Source organism: Emys orbicularis, chromosome 11 (assembly GCF_028017835.1).
Source record: "Emys orbicularis isolate rEmyOrb1 chromosome 11, rEmyOrb1.hap1, whole genome shotgun sequence".
Lineage (NCBI taxonomy): Eukaryota > Metazoa > Chordata > Testudines > Emydidae > Emys > Emys orbicularis.
The window spans coordinates 64565121-64579714 of record NC_088693.1 but is presented as its reverse complement, the minus strand read 5'-3'; the positions used below and the strand labels follow the sequence as shown (position 1 = coordinate 64579714).

General features: G+C 43.2%; 1 protein-coding gene across 1 annotated transcript; it reads right to left on the bottom strand.

The window, feature by feature from the left end:
* Positions 1-3235: 3235 nt before the first annotated feature.
* On the bottom strand, positions 3236-10914 carry RPE (ribulose-5-phosphate-3-epimerase). The gene is made up of 6 exons (XM_065413420.1): positions 10601-10914; positions 6113-6192; positions 5115-5254; positions 4482-4616; positions 4202-4288; positions 3236-3671 (listed from the first exon to the last, which is right to left on the bottom strand). The coding sequence occupies exons 1-6, from the start codon at positions 10912-10914 to the stop codon at positions 3549-3551; spliced, it is 879 nt and encodes a 292-aa protein (XP_065269492.1). The 3' UTR covers positions 3236-3548.
* Positions 10915-14594: the final 3680 nt, after the last annotated feature.

Here is a 14594-nt window from a genome sequence, read left to right as displayed (position 1 = left end):
ACGGTAAGAAACTGCACTTAGTCTGTCTAGCACCTACACAAGCCCCATCCCCACCCTCTTTCTTCACATCTGCTGTACATATCTGTTGTGCTGTCTTCAGTTCTTAATAATAAAAACTTATGGTTATAATAATTCTCTCTCATGGAAATGGCCTCCATCAATTTCCTTCCTTTCCCTCACCTATAGTTTGTGTATTGTGTCACATGAATTTTGAAACAACTGAAACAATTAGCTGTCTAGGTCAGAGCATGCTGAGAACTGCTATACGCACAGCTCAGCCCTAGGGCTGAGTTTATAAAAAGCCATAAAGCCCCTTACTTAAGTTTCCCCCCCCCCCCCCCATACCTCCCTTAAACGTTCAAAAATTTCAACTTTTTGTCTTTTAGCTGTTACATAAAGGCTAAAACAGGTCATTCCTCCCCTCCCATCCCCCTGCAGCTGTAAAGTACTGAGCATTATGCAGTCAGGCACTGTTGGACCTGTGACTTGTTTTAGTATGTTTGTGCTTTGTTTACCATTTTGGATCAAAAGGCATTTTTTCAGGCCTCCATATCTCCTTCCCTGGCCCTGTTGCAAGAGGTTTCACATCCTCCTTCAGATCCACGACCTTCATCAAAGCATGGGAAGGGCAGAAAGTCCTCAGATGTGGTGAGCAGAGCATATTTTCAGTATAGTTTCTCACCCTATTTGGGTGCATGCTAGCTTGCTTACAGAACTGTCTTTTGGAGGACCCCACATCCAAATAAGGATTGAATTGGACATCTGGAGTCTTATATATTTTCCTCCATTGATGATAGTGGGCACCCTGGACCTCCAGTCTAGTAATGCAGTAGTGCACAAAAGTTTGCTTTGGCACTAGTCTAAATGGCTTTATTGGCTCTCCATTGGAACTTTGCCTGTTTTGAGACAAATAATTCTTAACTGGCTTTCATTTTAGTCCCAGTGATATCCCTGCACTTTTATTGTTGAAAATGTATTTACATCATGAATTCATCCACCTAAAGAATCATGAGACTGAGGTTATAGAAAAGTACAATTAATTATGTTCCTCACTGGGGGTCTGGCAGGTTGACTGGCATGAGACTGATGTGCAGAGTGTCTGGAAATTTGATTTAGGCATGAAAGTTTGAGTCAAACTTCTCTATTCATTGACCCATGACTGAGTGATCCTGTGTGGTTAGTTTTAATGTGGAAATACTTAGTCTGATCAGGCATCCAAATGGAAAGTGTCTCCCTGTTCAATATGTACTTTCATGGATGAGGTGTAGCTGCTGTTTTCTGTGCATAAGCATATTTACATCACTTATTTTTAAGTGCAGGAAGGCATGCTGGGACAGAAAATTGTCATTTTTATTTGTTTGCTAATAGTGAGAAAATGGGCAATTTTTAAGGAGTAATAGAAGAATGTAATTAAGCATATGTGAAAGTAGTAATCTCCATGGTGACTAATAGCCTTTCCCTTAACCGTAATAAGAGGCTGTGGAAGTGAAGAGGTCACACTTACAAAGGGGGGTGCTGCAGTAGGAACAATTAGCCAGCCACTCTGCTGGGGAGGTGAGGTGGTTTTCCTGCATGTATGTTTTCCCCCTGAAGTGCAGCCGTAGGCTGGCAGTTTACACCTGCTCAAGCCTGTTGACAAAAAAAGGTGTGGACCCCAAACTGCTCTAATCTAGGACCTGACAAAGGATTCAATTACATATTTCTCCTTGGGACAGAGCATAGTATTTTTTTAACTGAAAGGGTGTTAAATGACAACATGGGACTGCCTGCAGTTAAACATTCTCTCCACGGTAGTTTTGGGGGTACTGTGTGAATGAGTTCTGGCAACTAGTTATACTGTATTTGGAAAAGTGGTGCACAGCAGGTTTGAGCAAACAATTCCATACTGACAGTTATCCCGGACTTGGTTCTGTTTAAACTCTAGCTGGCTTACTAACAGCATTGAGGATGCCTTGGCCCAGGCTTTACAAGCCTGTCTGAGCCCCTTGGTACTTTTTTGTGCAACCCATGCCAAATGCCTTTGGGCTGGTCTACACTGTGGGAGGGGGTGGGGGTGATGTCGATGTAAGATACGCAACTTCAGCTACAGGAATAGCGTAGCTGAAGTCGACGTATCTTATTTCGACTTACCTTGGGTCCTCACGGCACGGGATCGACGTCCGCGGCTCCCCCGTCGACTCCGCTACTGCCGCTCGCCCTGGTGGAGTTCCGGAATCGACGGGAGCACGTTCAGGGATCGATTTATTGCGTCTAGACAAGACGCGATATCGATCCCCGATAAATCGATTACTACCCACCGATTCAGCGGGTAGTCTGGACGTACCCTTTGTTGCTGCATCCTCACACCTGCTTTTACTGAGGGAGCTAGAGTGGCTATGTTTACACAAGCTGCCCCCACACCTGTAGTATCTCATCTCTGTTGAATTGGGGTATTGGGAAGAGGTGTACATACATGTCCAACATGGTTTTTCAGAGAGAGACTAACTAGAGGAATTCTTGAATCAGTCCTACCTCTCTCGACTATCATTGCTTAGAAACTGAACAGCTGAAGCAGATTCACCCTGTGGCTCTAAACTATCCTACGTCCTCTCCACTGGAGTGGGCCTCGTGGATGCTGGTTTATACACAGGCAACAGCTGAAGTAGCTGCTTGGTCTTCCAGCCATGGATTGCCTGAAGGATACATTTACCTATGACTAGTCACTGGAGCCTATTTGAATAGCTAGAATGCAAAAGACCTGGCTTAGGATCCCCATGTGCTTTTGTACAAATGAGAGACAATACCCTGTGGCTGCTCATTCTGCAATAATTAAAATTTTGTTAACCCACAATAGCAGGCAACTTACTATTCTACTGCTGGTGACAAAACCACTCTTCTACAATGAAGTTTGTTGTAAAAACTTCAGGAATCAATGTCTAATCTAATAACTGTACCTTCAGATCGTTTATCTTGGAAAGTTTTCACTAGCTAGTCAGAAGGATACCACCTATGAAAACTAGGCCAAAAGACTTAGTTTTTCAAAGGAGAAGCTATGATAAAAGCTTATTGTGGAACTTTTATTTCCCACTGCTGTGAGAACGAAATATTGTACCATAACTTTATTGGGGTGTACATACCTGTCTAAGTTAGTGAACTTAGTTCTGGAAAGATGCTCTTTCTTGGGGTAGATTGGTTCATCCTGGAGTGCACATACTACTGAACAGCTAACAGATGAGTTTTGCTAGTCGTAAGATGACTTATCACCAGTGTTTTATTTCAAACATTGAAACAGTTTTGTAGGAATGCACAGAGCAGACTCTTAGTCTTCCACACCTTTCAAGCAAAAACTCACAATTTTGTTTCCATCCAATACCTGTTATTTGCTATAAAGTAAGTCTCCAGCCAATTTAAGGGATAGCACTGGCTGATTGTATTTCCAGCCCTGGCAAAACAGCTGCTTGCAGTGAAGGAACAATTCTTCAGTGCTGCAGTCCTGGTTCAGCAGCAATGTTTCCATACTGGAATAGAACCTGTTCGCACCCAAGCTGCCTTGGCATGAGTTGGCAGTCTCATCGGTCCAGGGAACGTTTCTGAGCAGCTTCTGAACACACATTCCTCAGGAGGTTGATGACAGATCTAGGATCTTCACTTTTCATAATAGCACTGCCAGACACAATCATGTTTGCTCCTGCCTGGAAGAAGGTTAACCAGCCAGCTGTGTAATATGGACCACCACCACATAATCCCAGTACACTCTAACTAGTGAAAATTCTGTATTAGAAAAGGTAGGTAACTATTGTCCACTTGCAACACGCATGGACTTCATCAGCACAGGTTCAGACTTCAAAAAAATTACTCTAGTGAGAAAAGGGTATTATTTCCCCAGACAGCTTTCCTGCAGCCTTGGTTAGTTCTGGTTCTATCCTGAGCAGAGGGTGACAAAACAAGTGCTGTAGGTTAGGTCATGGTATGGGACAGCTCAGTGGTTTGAGCAGTAGCCTGCTAAACCCAGGGTTGTGAGTTCAATCCTTGAGGGGTCCATTTAGGCATATGGGGCAAAAATCTGTCGGATGATTTAATTGGGGATTGGACTAGATGATCTCTTGAGGTCCCTTTATGATTCTAAAACAAAGCAAATGGCCAAAATGAAAGACCCAGATTACAATCTCATGCACAGAAAGAAGGAGAGTCCTCACTGTGTAGTTCAGTTTTTAAAGCTTACCTCTGCACATTTATGGATGGTGTCTGGCCCCACACCGCCATCCACTTCAATATCCAAGGAAGGAAATTGTGTCCTCAGCCACTGAATCTAAAGAGCCCATACAAACCCCCCCACAAAAGTTAAGCACTTGGTTTTACATAGATACTCCCCCAGGTCTATATAATTTCTAACATTTAAATGATTAAGGATTTTCTGTTAATGTCCTCTCCCTTCCCAGTTGTCAAGGCATAGGGAGTAGAAACAGACTAGTTCCATTTAATAAAACACAATCAGTATCTACCTTTGGCATCATGTCTTCCATGAACTTCTGCCCTCCAAATCCAGGTTCTACTGTCATCACCAAAGCCATGTCTATCTGATTGGCCCATGGTGCTAAATATTCAACTACAGTTCCAGGTTTGATGGCCAAGCCAACCTACGGAAGGAGGGAAAGATAAATGAAAGTACATCTGTCGGACAAAGGAGGCTTGCACCTGTGTTAGCATTGCTCTGATAGTGGCTACTACAAGCTTTAAAAAATTACTGATTAAATATTGTGAACAGTATTTGGAATATTATTTAGGCTCAATTAAGGCAAAAAGGTATCGATTGCATTAAAGCAATGGTCCACAAACTTTTTATGTTGCTCCCCACCCATAATGTAACCAGTCCATGGCCCCCAGGGGACGGAGCTGCAGCTGGGAGCAGGAGTCGAAGCCAGGAGCGGAGCTGGGTGGCCCTCCCTCCGTGCACCTCACACTCTGGGGACCACTGCATTAAAGCAAGATTCCACTTTGTCTCCAGGACTTCTGTTCAGATATAAATTGCTTTCATTTCATTAGTCCTCAAGAACATTATTGCCCAGATCTTTCAATGCCAGAGGGAGGCAGCTACTGCAATGCAGCACACTACTCTTGCCACACCAGCTCCTCACCTTCATCCCATTTTCCCGAATGTCTTTAATCAGTGCCCCTGGATTGTCTGTAGCCTCTAGGTGAAAAGTGTACTGGTTTGCACCTGCTACAGCCATTGGTTTCACCCACTGCTCCGGCTTGGCAACCATCATGTGCATATCTGAAAGGAATCACGAATAACAGAAGCATGAGTAAGCAAGATACACTGGGCATGCATCATTCACCAAAATATACCAATATGTGGACTATCTGTAATTCATATGCCATATCAGCTGCTTTAGAGTCATTACAGAAGATGCACATTCAAAGCATGCGCTCAGAGCTCAAAAAGACTAGTAACAGCATAAGCTGCTCAAATGAGTGCATATTAATTTATACAAAACAAATTCAGAATATAAATCCATGCTCAATGTTGGTATTATTAAATATGTTTAGTAATAATTACTACTCAAGCTTAATAGGACATCGATTACATTATAGTGACATGCCACATGGGAGAATGTTTCTTTAAAGTAGTAAAAAACAAACAAACAGTAGCTCACATAATACATTCTCCCCTCCCTCTGACTTAGTTTAGCTAAAAAGGAAACTGTATTTTTACAGCGTTTTGCTTGGCTATAAATATTTCGTAATCACCGAACATGAGGCCCAGGACATGGCTCCTTTGTGCTACTCAAGTTCTAGAAAGGGGCTGGAAAGCTGGGGAAATCCTCATCTGGCATAGCTGGCTCTACACCAGCCCTCCTCGACTTTTCCCCACATGTAGGGGGATGTGTTGTAACCACATTCCAATGATTCCTGCCACCATCCTGGCCTCCAGGGTAAGGCTATTCTAAACTAAGACAGCATAAAACCAGCCCCAGGGTTAGGAAGCAGCAAAACAGTTTTGAGGTTACCCCATTGAGTTGTGGCCTGAGCTTACAGGCCACAGGTGAGGCTTCAAACCCACAATGTTTTGTAGTTTCCTCTGTCAGTATAACAACACGTACTCAAGAGTTTGGAAAAACGAAGTCCTTACCGAAGAAAGGATCCTGACCCAGCTGCTTTCGAAGGCTCTCTACTACAGGGTGTCCAAATGTGATGTTCGGAACAAAGTGCCTACCAATTAGAAAAAAGCACTTTATTAGGCTTGATATTGTTTTACTGTATGGTGACTAAAGTAAGGAATTTTATATTGACCTACATTTATGGGAAATATAAAAACAAATCTTTATAGACTATGTTCAAGAAGCAGTGTCGTTAATACAATTAACCTCTCCCAGCTGCAGGCAGCGCCCCCACCAGCAGCAGCGCAGAAATAAGGGTGGCAATATTGCAACCCCCCTACAATAACCTTGGAACCCCCCCAACTCCCTTTTGGGTCAGGACCCCCCACCCCATTACAACACCATGAAATTTCAGATTTAAATATCTGAAACTGTGAAATTTCAGATTTTAAAAATCCTATCACTGAAATGTACCAAAATGGATTGTGAATTTGGTAGGGCCCTAATAATAGGGTTATAAGCAATAGCTAGCATAGATTTGTCCAGAACAAATCATGCCAAAGCAACTTAATTTCCTTCTTTGACAGGGTTACTAGCTTAGTAGATACAGGGTAAGCAAGACGTGACATGTCTTGATTTTAGTAAGTCTTTTGACACAATTCCATATGACATTCTCATAATCAAATTAGGGAAATACAATCTGGACAAAACTATTATCTGGTGCAAATCTGATTGAAAGACCATACTCAAAGAGTAGTTATCAATGGTTTCCTGTCAATCTAGTGGGGTCCCACACATCAGCCATGGGTCCAGTACTATTTAATATTTTAATAACTTGGATAATAGAGTGGAGAATATGCAGATGACACGAAGATGGGAGGGGTGCTAGCATCTTGGAGGACAGGATTAGATTTCAAACCAACCTTGACAAATTAGAGAATTGATCTGAAATCAACAAGATGAAATTCAAAAATGACAAATGCAAAGTAATACACTTAGGAAGGAAAAATCAAATGCACAGCTACACAACAGGCATAACTGGCTAGATCATAGCACTGCTGAAAAGGATCTGGCGATTATAGTGGATCACAAATTGAATAAGTCAATAATATGATGCACTTGCAAAAAAGGCCAGTATCTTTCAGGGGTGATTGACAGGAGTGTCATACGTAAGAGGTGGGAGGAAACTGTCCTGCTCAACTTGGCATAGGTGAGGCCTCAGCTGAAGTTCCTGTCCAGTCTGGGCACCGCACTTTAGGAAAGATGTGGACAAAATGGACAGAGTCCAGAGGAGAGCAACAAACAAGATATAAGAAATCTAGAAATTTAGAAATCCTGACCTGTGATGAAAGGTTGAAAAACTGGGCATGCTTATTCTTGAGAAAAGAAAAGTGAGGGGGGGATTTGATAACCGTCTTCAAATATAGCTGAATCACTTGGTAATAGTGACCATAATATAATTAAATTGGACATCCCTGTGGCAGGAAAAACACCACAGCAACCCACCACAGTAGCATTTAATTTAAGAAAGTGGGACTACACAAAAATGGGGAAGTTAGTTAAATAAATTAAAAGGTACAGTGCCAAAAGTGAAATCCCTGCAAGCTTAATGGAAACTTTTTAAAGGCCCCATAATAGAGGCCTTTTAAATCCCAAATTTAAAAACATAGTAAGAGGACCAAAAAGTGCCACCATGGCTAAACAACAAAGTAAAAGAAGCAGTGAGAAGCAAAAAGGCATCCTAGTGAGGAAAACAGAAAGGAGTGTAAACTGTGGCAAATGAAGTGTAAAAATGTAATTAGGAAGGCCAAAAAAGAATTTGAAGTACAGCTAGCCAAAGAGTCAAAAAGTAATAGCAAAAAGAATTTTAAGTACATCAGAAGCAGGAAGTCTGCTAACCAACAGTGGGCCACTGGATGATCGAGATGCTAAGGAGCCCTCAAGGGTGATAAGGCCATTGCAGAGAAACTAAATCTATTCTTGGCATCAGGCTTCACGGCTGAGGATGAGGGAGATTCCCAAACCTGAGCCAGTCTTTTTAGGCGACAAATCTGAGGAACTGTTCCAGACTCAGGTGTCATTGGAGGTGGTTTTGGAACAAATTGATAAATAGTAATAAGTCACCAGGACCAGATGGGATTCACCCAAGAGTGCTGAAGGAAGTCAAATGTGAAATTGCAGAACTACTAACTGTGGTATATAATGTATCATTTCTGTATCAAATGACTGGAGGATAGCTAATGTGACACCAATTTTTAAAAAGGGTTCTAGAGGGGATCCCAGCAATTACAGGCCGGTAAGCCTGATTTCAGTACCAGGCAAACTGGTTGAAATTATAGTAAAGAACAGAATTATCAGACACACAGATTAACATGATTTGTTGGGGAAAAGTCAATATGGGTTTTGTAAAGGGAAATCATGCCTCACCAATCTACTAGAAGTCTTTGAGGGGGTCAACAAGCATATGGACAAGGAGGATATAGTGTACTTAATTTTTCAGAAAGCCTTTCACAAGGTCCCTCACCAAAGGCTCTTAAGCAAAGTAAGCGGTCATGGGATAAGAGGGAATGTCCTCTTACGGACTGGTAACTGGTTAAAAGATAGGAAACAAAGGGTAGAAATAAATGGTCAGTTTTCAGAATGGAGAGAGATAAATAATGGTATACCACAGTCTGTACTGGGGCCAGTACTATTTAACATATTCATAAATGATCTGGAAAAAATAGGCAAAATTTGCAGATGATACAAAACTACTCAAGATAGTTAAGTCCAAAGTAGACTGCGAAGAGTTAGAATGGGACCTCACAAAACTGGGTGACGATGGCAGATGAAATGCAAAGTAATGCACATTGGAAAACATAATTCCAACTATACATATAAAATGATGGGGGTCTAAATTAGCTGTTACCACTCAAGAACGAGATCTTGGAGTCATTGTGGATACTTCTCTGAAAACATCCACTCAATGTGCAACAGCAGTCAAAAAGTGAACAGAATGTTGGGAATCATTAGGAAAGGGATAGATAAGACAGAAAATATATTGCCTCTATATAAATCCATGGTACGCCCACATCTTGAATCCCGTGTGCTGAAGTGGTCACCCCATCTCAAAAAAGATATCCTGGAATTGGAAAAGGTTTAGAAAAGGGCAACAAAAATTATTAGGGGTATGGAATTGCTGGCATATGAGGAGAAATTAATAAGACTGGGACTTTTCAGCTTGGAAAAGAGACGACTAAGGGGGGATATAACAGAGGTCTATAAAATCATGACTAGTGTGGAGAAAGTAAATAAGGAAATGTTATCTACTCCTCATAACACAAGAACTAGGAGACACCAAATGAAATTAATAGGCAGCAGGTTTAAAACAAAAAAAAAAGGAAGTATTTCTTCACAAAATGCACAGTCAACCTGTGAAACTCTTTGCCAGAGGATGTTGTGAAGGCCAGTCTATAACGGGGTTCAAAAAAACAGCTAAATAAATTCATGGAGGATAGGTCCGTCAATGGCTATTAGCCAGGATGGGCAGGGATGGTGTCCCTAACCTCTGCTGGGAATGGGCAATGGGATGGATCACTTGATGATTACCTGTTCTGTTTATTCCTTCTTTGGCACCTGGCATTAGCCACTGTTGGAAGACAGGATACTGGCCTTTGGTCTGAACCAGTATGGCCGTTTTTATGTTAAGAGCTGTTTTAAAGAGGACAGTGATGAAGTGTCCTTCACATCTGCTGGAGTAGTACCTGACTTAATCTGCATTAAGAGGGATTTAGATGGATATTAGGAAAAACTTTGTAAGGGTAGCTAAACACTGGCCTAGGCGTCCAAGGGAGGTTGTGGATCCCCCATCGCTGGGAATTTTTAAGAACGGGTTAGCTAAAGACCTGTCACGGATGGTCTCAGCACAGGGGCTGGCCTTGATGACTCCTGGAGGTCCTTCCAGCCCTACATTTCAATGAAACACACACTTCCCATTCGTTAACCACTAGGAACGGCTGCACTATCATCACCGCGGATTTGACAGGACGCTGCACCAGAACAGCCGCTGATCCTGCGGCGGGGTCTAGGCAGACGCCCCCTCTCGCCTGGGTGTGTCTACACGGCACTCGGGCGCCGGCCGCTGGCGCGCGGCAGCTGACTCGGGCTAAGGGGCGCACTAAAGGGCTGTTTAATGCCATGCAGACGTCGGGGTTCAGGCTGCAGCGCTGAGACCCTCGCACCCCTCCCAGGGCCCTACGCCAGCCCCCGCCCAGCCAGCGGCACGGGCCAGCCGCGGGTTTCCCATTGCGGGCAGCGGGCGCAGCGCAGGGCGAGTGCCTGGGAGCAGCGCCCGGCCCGGCCGCAACGAGGCGCTGAGCAAACCCCGGGCGGGCGGGCGGAGCCGCCCCTCAGCAGCGAGCGAGCGAGCGCGCGCGCCAGGGCTGCAGCCGCCCCGGGCCGGGAACCGGGGGGGCGGGGCTCAGGCTCGGGCTCGAGCCCGCCCCGAGGCGGAAGCGCGCGCGCCGCGCGGCGGCAGTTACCCGTCCATCACGTCCAGGTGCAGGTAGTCCGCCCCGGAGTCCAGCATGCGGCCGCACTCGGCGCCCAGCGCCGCCAAGTCGCTGTTGAGGATGGACGGGCCGATCCGGCAACCCGACGCCATGGCCGCCCCGCCACCGGGAACTGAGCGAGGCGCAGGCGCGACAGCCTGAGGGACGCCACAACCCCCTCCCCGGGGATGCTGGGACGTGTAGTTCTTCTGCCGCCGCCGCCCGCGGCTTGCAGAACGGCAGGGACTACTCGCCCCACAATGCAACACGGTGCCTGGGGAAAGGGTGGCGCAGGCGCGCTTCATCAGCCTTTGGCGTCCCTCCCGGCGCCAGGGGGCGGGGCAGCGCTGGAGACCCGCCCCCTGAGGGGCGGTACAAAGACCATGATGGGCGGGAGGGGGAGAGGCGAGCCCTGCCCGCAGCACAGGGCACACAGCTGGCCCAGGCTGGTGTCCCTGAGCCTGGCTGCCCTGCTCTGGTCACTCCCTCTGCAGCCCCTGGCTCCGGCTGCTGGCGGGACCCTGTCCTTGCTGGACCCTTGGTCGGGCCCAGCGTGGCCGTGCTGCTGTTCCTCCTTCGTGAGGGTAGCACCTGCGGCTTTCCTGGACGGAAGTCAGGCATCGGCTTCCATGGCATAATGCCTCGCCGCCATCGAGAGTCACCAAGTTCCAGCGATACTGTCATCAACTAAACTCACCCGTCCCTGAGTTCCGGCGCACCGTGCCGAGCCAGCCGCTTTCACCCAGCTTTGTATCTCATGTAGGCCAAAGCAGAGGGTTATACCTACCGGAATGATGGGGTATCATCAGTTTAGGAAGAAACAGTCAAATATTTAGGAAAAATAAAAGAAAGGGGGAGTATTAGCTTGACTTCCAAAGTAACCCATTCAGAAGTGTAATATATGAGTGCAATAAATGATGGCCAGGCCTCCAAACGTGGCAAATACACCACATTGGTTGTTAGCTGTGGAGCATTTGGAGGGAATTGCAGGAAGAAAAGTTTATCAGAGAATGTCAGCTCCAGCAAAGACAAAGTTTGGAAAGATAGAGGCCCTCTCTGGAAGAAGTAGCCATGGTAAGGCCTAAGAAAAATCTCACACCACATTAAATATTTGTGATATATTTTATTATTTGTGCATATTCAAACATTAAACTCTTATAATCTCTTTCATAAACATAATTCGGACATCTCTATTATTTATATTTTATCCCTGGTCTTTGGTCACTTGGTACACATCACAGACTTTGCTATTAGGTACTTTTGGGAAGTACAGTAGATGGTTTTCTCATTTTAGATCTATAAGATTTTGGGTCTGTAATCCTTCAAATTATTCTTAAAGGGCTTTCATTTTACTAATGGGGATTTTTGTTCTCCAGTTGCATTGATTCTTAAAATGAATTACACAGTTGTAATGTGGGGAAATTATATAATTTGACATGTTTTTATCCAGTTCTATGTAACGAATTTGCCTTAAGCCCTCAAATCTAACTTGCTTCAAATAAACTCTATTCTCTGTTTGGCACAGCAAGATTGCCTTCCTTTCAGTGCAAGACTTGACTACTTCCCAAAACAACAGAAAATGCAAATGAGAATGTAATATCCTACTTAACTGCCCTGAGATAATATTTTAAATCACATATCCACTTGGTTGTGAAGGTTGGTCTATTGTAATTGGTTTCTTCTCCAATATTTTGTTTCTTTCCCTCTAAACATTTCTTTGGTAATGGGAAGTCAAAAAACACTTTGTTAAAGCTTAAGATTTGTTCAAATTTCAAAGAGAATGCCCTTATTTGGAGATTGGGAGGGAACTACACCATTTATAAACTTATACTTGGTTTTAGAGTTTCAACTCAACAAGAGTTTCTAGTTTTGATGTTTTTTGAACTTCCAAACAACTTGATAAGATCAGTTTCAAACCTACATCATGTTTTCCTTCTGGAACACAATTTTCTTTCCTTCAAAAATCTAGGCAATAGTATTATTTCAAATACATCCTGTGACATTCTTATGCACATACATGTACATATAAATACACCTAGACATTCAGCACAGTTAAGGTCATATTAAGAGGACACAAATGCACACAACAAGTGGATCACACCGAAAGTTCCCAGTACAATGATCCCCCCCTTTCTAAAAGGCGGGGGTGGGGGATGTATGGCAAGTTCTAGCGAGGCACATATTAAAAGATGACAGATAAACATATTAAATTATAACAAACTTTGTTGGCAACAGAGCAAAGTAATCTCATATAGCAGGATATAGTGCTTTTTAAAAAGGGAGACTTGTCTAATGTTGTACAATAGGATTAAACAGAGCCTTGTCTTTTAATTACTATTTGTTGAACATGATCAGTGTGAACAGACTTTTCTATCTTTAATCCTTTTGACAACTGCAAATTAGTTTAAAACTTTGAGGCAACACAACAGAACCAAACACTGAGAGACATTTGTAAGGGCCAGACGTTTGACATGCACTTAAGGCCTCTAACACTAATTAAGCAGCATAATTTTCCTTCACAGCAGAAATATACCAGTCACTTTATAGAGATACTGGGAAAAAATTACATGTTTATGCACCTTATTAATACAATATTAAGTGCAACCAATACGAAAGTAAAATGTATAAGTATACAGACTGATCAGCCTGTCTTTATAACTACCTAATGAAATTATAGCCCTTTCCTGGGCCACCTGAATAATGTAATCGTCATTTATACACTGCACTTGTTTGGTTGGAGGGTGGACTTCAAAAAGAGGCATTTTTAGTCCTTGCTATGGCTTGCTAAGATGGATTCAGCTTGTAACAGTGGGCAACCTTAATGGAAACATTTATCACAAATACTGAATTTATTGTAGTAAATCACAGTTATTTTTCTATAATTAGATTAGAATACCATGGCAGGCATCTATCTCACATTAATGTAAATGCTTCCTTTTAAAGTACATTATCAGTGAAAAAGTGACTACAAAATTCAACATGGGGTTCCATGTTTATTGCCTCTCAGCCATTTCTATATCAAATTTACTTCGTTTATGAATAAAATATTTCCCCCTCCAACTGCCAATTAACCCAAACTGGGATCTGAAAGTGAAGCGGTGTTCTTTCTGATTTGTGAGTCATCGTTAATAATAGCAATTCCACATGCGGGACGTAATTAATAATTCTTTTGATGATGCCAACACTAGGAAAGAATCCAGTGCAGGCTCTGTAGTGCTGAGAGACGTAAGAAGTAGTCAGATATATTTAAGTCAGCGATATAAGCAGCTATCATTCAGAATACCCATGATCTGTGCTGAGCAAGGTGCCATTTTTACACAGACACTTTTTTGACCACAAACCACTTTCAGATTGCCCACTGTACAGCAAGGGCTTAATCCTGCAAGGTGACTAGCACTTCCTATGAGGTGCAAAGTGCCTTTAACTCTCAATGAAGGCAACAGTAGTAGAGGGTGCTCAACACCTCTGGACTGGGGCCTAGATAGACAAGCTTGAGAAAAGAATACATTTTGTTGTTGCTAAGGTGTCCGTTGTACGTACGTGTGTGTGTGTGTGTGTGAATAATATATAGGACCCAATTCTGTACTCTGATGTGCACACAGGGCTCCTACTGACTCATATGTATATGTAGAGGATACATGATGGGTGAGGTATAAAGGTTTGATTGGTTGAAATTACTGAAGCCACCAGTCAGTTCTGGAGTTGATCTTAAATTAATGCCAATAAAACTTGTAATACTGCACCAGACCAGCGTATAGGCTGTGTATGACAGTGTTTTACAGAAAAATGATTTTAGAAAAAAATAGTTATTTAAAAAAATATAGTGGTGGTGTTGTTTGCTTGGTGTGGGTTTTGTTTTGTTTTTGGTCATATCATTTTAACTCTAAAATCATGTTGTCTTAATACCATGAGTCCAAACTGATAGGTCAAAAAGATTATAAGTAATACACTTTAGAAAGCTCTAAAAGTGATCAAAAATAACTTT